The sequence below is a fragment of the Gadus chalcogrammus genome, chromosome 3 (assembly GCF_026213295.1).
Source record: "Gadus chalcogrammus isolate NIFS_2021 chromosome 3, NIFS_Gcha_1.0, whole genome shotgun sequence".
Lineage (NCBI taxonomy): Eukaryota > Metazoa > Chordata > Actinopteri > Gadiformes > Gadidae > Gadus > Gadus chalcogrammus.
Genome location: NC_079414.1, coordinates 19,814,856 through 19,822,355, shown reverse-complemented (window position 1 = coordinate 19,822,355; position 7,500 = coordinate 19,814,856). Strand labels below are relative to the sequence as shown.

The 7,500-nt window shown below is 46.6% G+C and overlaps 1 protein-coding gene across 1 annotated transcript in view; it reads right to left on the bottom strand.

The window, feature by feature from the left end:
• Positions 1-7,500, bottom strand: part of gna12a (guanine nucleotide binding protein (G protein) alpha 12a) — a 12,631-nt gene that overhangs the window by 3,802 nt on the left and 1,329 nt on the right. Inside the window, exons 2-4 of the mRNA XM_056586529.1 lie at positions 4,846-5,064; positions 336-386; positions 38-238 (exon numbers count right to left, since the gene is read on the bottom strand). Of these exons, the coding sequence (XP_056442504.1) occupies positions 38-238; positions 336-386; positions 4,846-5,064 (471 nt within the window). The remainder of the gene's footprint in view (positions 1-37; positions 239-335; positions 387-4,845; positions 5,065-7,500) is intronic.

Below are 7,500 nucleotides of genomic sequence, written 5' to 3'. Positions count from 1 at the left end.
TGTGTGTTTCGCTGATCGAGTGGGTCCGCGTGCTCACCTGATCGTACTCGGAGGACGACACCATGAAGAGGATTGACGTGATCCCGTCGAAACACTGGAACCACTTCTGCCTCTGTGACCTCTGACCTCCGACATCCACCATCTTGAAGGGAATCTTCTTGATCACAAAGTCGTGCTCCACGATGCCCTTCGTGGCCTTCCGGGCAAACAGAATGTCCTGCTTGCTGGGAATGTAGCTCTGCAAGGTAAACGTAGATTGGTTTTATTTTATTTGCTGGGAGTATATACACAGGAAATCATTTGAAGGAGAATGCATGTATTCAAGAGTGACTCACCAGTTGGCCGATGCGGTCTAGGTTATCCAGGAAGTACTTCACCGACTCGCTCTGCAGACAGGAAGAGAAAAGAGGTTCATTAATCAATCATGTGATGCATTCATTTGGTTGCATGTTACTATGACTACGTATTATGAAATGGGAGCCACTTATCATTTTATCTAAATGTCAACACAGCGTGCAATGGTAACCGTAAGTTAGAAGTGAAATTGAGACATGAGACATTTTTTATTAAATCGGCATGGATTTTTACACTACATACTGGAATTGCTCCCCCGCCATTGAGCAATACAGACGCTAAATGACTGAGTCACTAGACTTCCTGCCTTCATTGAATTCTCTCCCTGGCCCACTCTCTCTCTGGTTCCAGGATATCCCATTGGTCGAGCTCCTGTAATGCCAGGGCTATAAATGTTGCTAATCAGACATGACAACAAGCACAACAACATCCACCAAACCAATGCTACGCTAGGTAGTTTTATTAAAGATATACGCACAAACTATTCATAAATCATGACTGAGTAAACAACTTGTCAGAAGTCATTTAATTAATTCCATATTTTAAGCTTTGTGATCTTGCCAGAAGAAACACGATGAAATTTGTCAACTGGTTTGTGGTCTTGCAATAACCCTTGTTGTCATTGGGAATAATATTTACATCCAAGATGTCTGAATGTAACACAACATAACTTTGAGGATAAAACAAACCAATGGAAACGAAACAAAAATGGTCTGTGATGCTGTGTGATAAATTCCACTAATAAATAAAGCATAACAACTTGGCGCGGATAATTGATGTCCGGCGATTATTCGTTTTTTATTGTTTGGGTCCTTCATCTCTCACGCACACACACTTACACACACATTCAACAGGAAACAGCTGTGTATGGGAGAGACATGAGGGAGGTTGGGGTTAGCAAGGTAGACAGAACTCTCACACACACAGACGCACAAACACACACACACACACACACACACACACACACACACACACACACACACACACACACACACACACACACACACACACACACACACACACACACACACACACACACACACACACACAGACTCACACAAACTCTGTAGAACGTTGTAATTTCCACTTCTACTCCGTCTTAATGAATTTGGTGCATTCACTAATTGGCAACACATTGGGAGCTAGGGTGTGTGTGTGTGGGTGTGTGTGGGAGTGTGTGGGAGAAAGCAGGCGATTACAGCCAGGAAACATGGGGTGAGATGTGACCCAGCAGACCTCGTGGCTGACCTGCTCTGTCCCAGCAGTTGGACATGAGACGGAGGGCTGTGATTGGCCCGCGCAGATGTCGGGGGTGGGGAACGGAGGCGACGGGGAATTCCCCCAGATTTGCACGGATCTGCGCCAGCACAGATGCACACAAACTCACCTCTCGCAAATGCGCACACGCACATACACACACACACACACACGCACACACACACACACACACGCAGAAGACTAGCTCTCTCTCTCTCTCACACACACACACACACACACACACACAAACACAGACAACCTCAGCCCTCTTGCACGCCCACGTACACACACAAACACACACACACGCACACACACCATCACAAACACACACACACACCCACAGACAAAAAAGCATACACAAGCTGCTGCTCTTGCAAAAGCTCCCAAATACACACAGACCCAGACCCACTCACACACACACACTCACACAGTCAATCAGTACTAATAACGAGTACTGATTACAGAACAGATCAGTAAACATATATACTAACTTAATTTGTATGTATTAATTAAATTAATCAACAAAGCACACTTAAGTTTACTTAAGTTTTAAATAACTTCTAATACGGAGCTTGATTAATCAGTAAAGACAGGACAACATTAAACACACTACATCGCTGTTTGGACTGCTGTAAAGTAGGCCTCCAGTTGCTGTGAGTGTGCATAGGTGTGTGTGTGTGTGTTTCTGTGTGTGTGTGTGTATGGAGTATGTGTGTGTGCACATTTGCACAGAGGTGTATCTTTGTGCGTCTGGGATGTGTGTGTTGTCTATCTATATGTGTGTGTCTGTGTCTGGGTGTGTGTGTGTCGGTGGTGTGTGTGAGTCAGTCAGGAGGAATGTCTCCATTCATGGTGTGTGTATGGGCAGATTATAGGCTTTCAGCCCCCCAGACCTGAAAAGGCTCACACACTCTATTGTGCGCTGACAAGCGATGTCCTGTTGTGTTTGTAGTATTAGACGCACCGTTCTTATTGGAGTTTTTTTTCGAAGATGACGTTGTCGCCGACATTTAGAGATTTGTTTCATGTATGACGATGCAAACATCCCATCGGAAGTGACACCTTTTGCGTATCTGTGTGAGCATGTACCATACACTCACTCTACTAGTAGTATTTATAGTCAACACTCGTCTGGTTGTGTCAGGGTAACCTTTAAACCTCACACTAGACCTAGACATAATCTTACGGCCACCCTGTTATATTTAGGCTATCTGCGCTTGGCCAGACTGGGCCTGCGTCCCGTGTACTGGCCTCCTCTGCAGAGAACCGCAGGGAAGCATACAGCGAGCTGTGTTTACAGTGTTTACAGCTCGGGTCAAGCTGTGTGTTATCAGAAAAGCAAACAAGACACACAGCTGCATTTCAGATCTGGTTCCTCGGTGTCTCTAAAACCCCAGAGCCACCAACACTTGTTCTCTCTCTCTCTCTCTCTCTCTCTCTCTCTCTCTCTCTCTCTCTCTCTCTCTCTCTCTCTCTCTCTCTCTCTCTCTCTTCCTCTCTCTTTCTCCCGTCTCCGCGGTGACACTTCCTGGGAACAGCAGTTGGCTGCGGTGCCCCCGGAAAAAATGGATCCAGAGAGAGAGAGCGGGTGAGACAGCGGGTGAGAGAGAGAGAGAGAGAGAGAGAGAGAGAGAGAGAGAGAGAGAGAGAGAGAGAGAGAGAGAGAGAGAGAGAGAGAGAGAGAGAGAGAGAGAGAGAAAGAGATATAAACAGCAGGCGAAGATAGAAGACAGAGACAGAGAAAAAAAGAGCGCTAAATCAGCAGGTTTCAACACACAAAGACAAGACTACAACATTTGTGTGTGTGTGTGTGTGTGTGTGTGTGTGTGTGTTTGTGTGTCGGGTTTCAGTGTTTAACTGCGAAGCCAGACTGAGTTCTGTTGGTCGTGTAGTGCTAGCATGCTCACATTATCAGGTAGGGGACTCAAGATAACAGCCAGTCTGCCCACTTAACCAAAAGTGTACACTGCAATCTCTCTCTCTCTCTCTCTCTCTCTCTCTCTCTCTCTCTCTCTCTCTCTCTCTCTCTCTCTCTCTCACTCAGTCCCTCTCTTAGTCTCTCTCTCTCTCTCTCTCACTCAGTCCCTCTCTCTCTCTCTCTCTCTCTCTCTCTCTCTCCCTCTGTCTCTCTCTCTCTCAAACACGTAGATAGACTCCAGCAAGGGGGGGAGGGGGGGGTTGGGGGTAGGTCAGGGGTGGGGTTAGGGTCTTGGGGGGTGGGGGGGGGAGGAAGTGACACCTGCCTGGCCCCAGATACAGGACTCTGCTGAGGCGGTGCGGGGCAGCTGTGTTTGTTTTACTGCGAGCCCAAACACGCCGTATGATTCCACACCGCTACTTCACCTCCAAAGTTCATCTCTGGCTGATAACGGCCATAGCACGTCATTACCCGCCAACACACAAACTAAATCAAAACAGTGGACTCGACTCGCGGTAGCAAACTACGTACCCACTGTGAACAGCGGTATGACACACTACATGTTACGTTATTGAGACACTACTCTCACACACACTATTGATATCAATCGAGTGGGTTGATCGTTTATCAATGTTAGTTGATTAATAGTTTGTCTAGTGACTAGATTCACTATTAACAAACTAGCACCTTGTAAATGCCAATAAACTCTCAATACTTAATTTTATAACGTACTTTTATCAATTAACTACACTTTGATAAGCCCTTTTCATTATGACAACCCTGATTCTCAGTTCTTTAAGACGCAATTAATTTAGCAATTATTTACAGAAATAAATACGGCCCGTACCACTTTTATGAACGGCACCAATTGATTTGTTAAACAGTGTCATGCAAAGGTATAGACCTACTGCTGCATACACACACACACACAGCCACACACAAATCCAACCATACACAGCCAAAACATCCCTGTTTTGGCTCATTACATGATTGTGTTGCATTGCGGAAATACCTACGTCTGAACATGTGAGCACTTGTTTCACAACCCTTAAAAAAAAATTGCCTCCTTTAAAGAATTAATAAATACTTGCTTGCGCTGCATGAAAACAAAGTTATTAATGCACTGTTCTGCTATTTATTTTTGGTTGATTTCGCCGGCAGCAGCAGAATAGATAACTATCTTTAAAGAGGAACTGGAACAGAGCAAACAGGCGTCTGTTACACTGCCGCTGTCCGCCACCGTGACCGTTCTCTCCCACCTCAACCTTACTCTCACCGTCTCCACCCCCTCTCCCCGTCCCGTTCGCAGGGCTTACCAGCTGAAACTCGGCCCGCCGCGAGTACGCGGCCTGGATGCCGGCGTCGGCCCAGAGGGCCCCCAGGGCCGGGACGTAGAGCTGGAACTCCCCGGGGTCCACGCCCGGGGCCCCGCCGCGGCCCTCCCACGACATCACCAGCATGCCCTGCTTCTCGTTCTCCCCGCACTGCCAGCCGATGCCCAGCTTGTCCCGGGCGTCCACCAGCACACGCATGCCCTGTGGGGGGTGAGACAGGGGGGTGAGGCAGGGAGGTGAGGCAGGGGGTTGAGGCAGGGAGGTGAGTAAGGGGAGTGAGTAAGGGGGTGAGACATAGAGGAGAGACATGGGGTTGAGACCAGGGGGGTGAGACAAGGGGGGTGAGACATGGGGGTGAGACAGGGGGGTGAGACATGGGGGTGAGACAAGGGAGTTGAGAAGGGGATGTAAGACAGGGTGGTAAGACCGGGAGGTGAGACAAGATGGCGAGACAGGTAGGTGAGAAGGGGAGGTTCGACAGGCAGGTAAGACAGAGATGGGAGAAAGGGAGTGAGACAGGGGTTAAGACATATAAAACCTTAATATAATGATACAACCTAGTGGTACAGTACATAACTTGTTGTAGTTATTGCTCTCTGTCTGCCCTGTAAACATCCTGGCTGTGAAACTAGCACCAGTGGTGATTACAAGGGAACAAAGGAAAGTTTATGAGAATAGGTTGTTCTCATAAACTTTTCAAACACGGCAAACGTTATAAATATATTTTGCACAGAGTTCATCCCCATTTTCTGAACTGTAAATGTTCAATGAAATATGATTATGTGTCTCGTGCATCACAATCAATGCTATTGACACAGATACTGTAGCGGCGTCAAACACACCGAGAAACACATCTGCAACACACTGTCACCATATGTTCTGCTGTTTTCTTCCAAAGTACAGATGACAGTAAGTGTCTGAGTGTGTCAGTGGTTTCCCTGCAGAGGAGATACGTGGTGATTAGACTGATCAGTTTGGGTGGTCCCATGTGTAGCGACCTATCTAACCCAGTCTCATAACCCCACTCTCTGATCTTTATTGACAGTCTTGTTCTCAACCTGCTCCTTATCATCTAGATCAGTGGTTTGTTTCCCAACCAGCCCATGACCCTACTTCTGATTCTGCATATATTTTGTGACCTCAACTTCTGACATTCTAGCACATCTGCTTCCAAGCAAATAAGTTTAGCATCTGCTCGTTATATCAATGCCCCAATAAACGATGTTGCCTTGCACCACAAGTGATTAATACTTCTCTCATGGCTACGAAGATTCATTAGGCGCATCTATATACAGAACATTTATCAGCCCTGTCAAACCCTATTTAAATATCCATCAAATATCCAACAGCTTATATAAGTCACCAAACTCCTGCACAACCCTGTATGCAAATCCGGCAACCCCAAATGGGGTCCCGGCACCTAGGTTGGGAACCACTTGATCCACTGGGTGTCTGTCTGCACAACTTCCATTAGTCCAGAAACTCCACTCCTCTCTCCTCAGCCTGAGACCAGGCAAGGAAGGAAGCCCAGCAAGGTCAGCAGAACACTAACCACCCCACGATAGTGCACTTAGCATTACCAATAACATGTGACGAGCTGTGTGCTAGTTTGCGCGCACATGCAATGATAGTGAATAGATATTCTAGATGTGTTGTGTGTTTGTGGTTGTGCGCATTTGCGTGTGTGTGTTTGCTTGTGTGTGTGTGTGCTTTTGTGGGGGGGGGGGGGGGGGTTCTGCGTGTGTGTGGGAAGTGCCTTAATGAACAAATTATCTAAGTCTAAATCCGACCTTTCCAATCCTTTTCCCCCTACATTAAAGCCATAGTGTACGTCCAAATGTATCCGTCATCCCAGCATTTTCTGAATAACCATAACATATTACAATAATAATACAGTTATCAGCTGGCGTGGGCCTTGCTGACCCTGCTCACGTCATGCTGATACATCGGCAGCAGGCCAGTAGCACAGGAACATGGGTGACCGTCGCTGACCCACAATGCCGAGCTGTGTTCCTCCTATACTGTAAACACAGCGCTCTGTTACAGAGTTTACTGGCCTGGCTTTAGACCTCTGCTCTTTTAGTAATGACACATGGCTGTCTGTCTGCTTGTTAGGCTGCCTGCCTATCTGTCTTATGTCTGCCTGTATGTTTGTGTGTCTGTCTACCATCCTGTAAGTCTTTTTGCCTTTATTTCTGTCGGCCTGTTTCTTTGGACTGTCTGCCTGTCTGGTTTCCGTCTTTCTGTCCGTCTGCTTGCCTGTCTCGGGAGGATAGGAAACAGAGCAGAGACACTGTGCTGTCTTACATAATGTGTGTTGTTGAGAGAAGTTCAAGCTGTTGTTCAGAGACTGCCTGGTTTTGATGACTGATGTCATATCCTGCGATTATGCTGCGTTTTTGTGGTGTTTGTGAAATATTGCAAGCGAGCAACATGATTAGCTGGCCATTAGCTGTGTGACAGGACGGATGTAGCATACTCATCCCTCGGGAATAGCATTGAATTGCCAAGTTGCTTAAATCTGGCTCCACCAGAATACTATGTTTAAGATACATCATAGGATAATGTTCTTAAATATTACTTTAATCAGTTATGTTTTTTGTTGTATGCTTTAAGCCGACTTATTTGTGTGTGTGT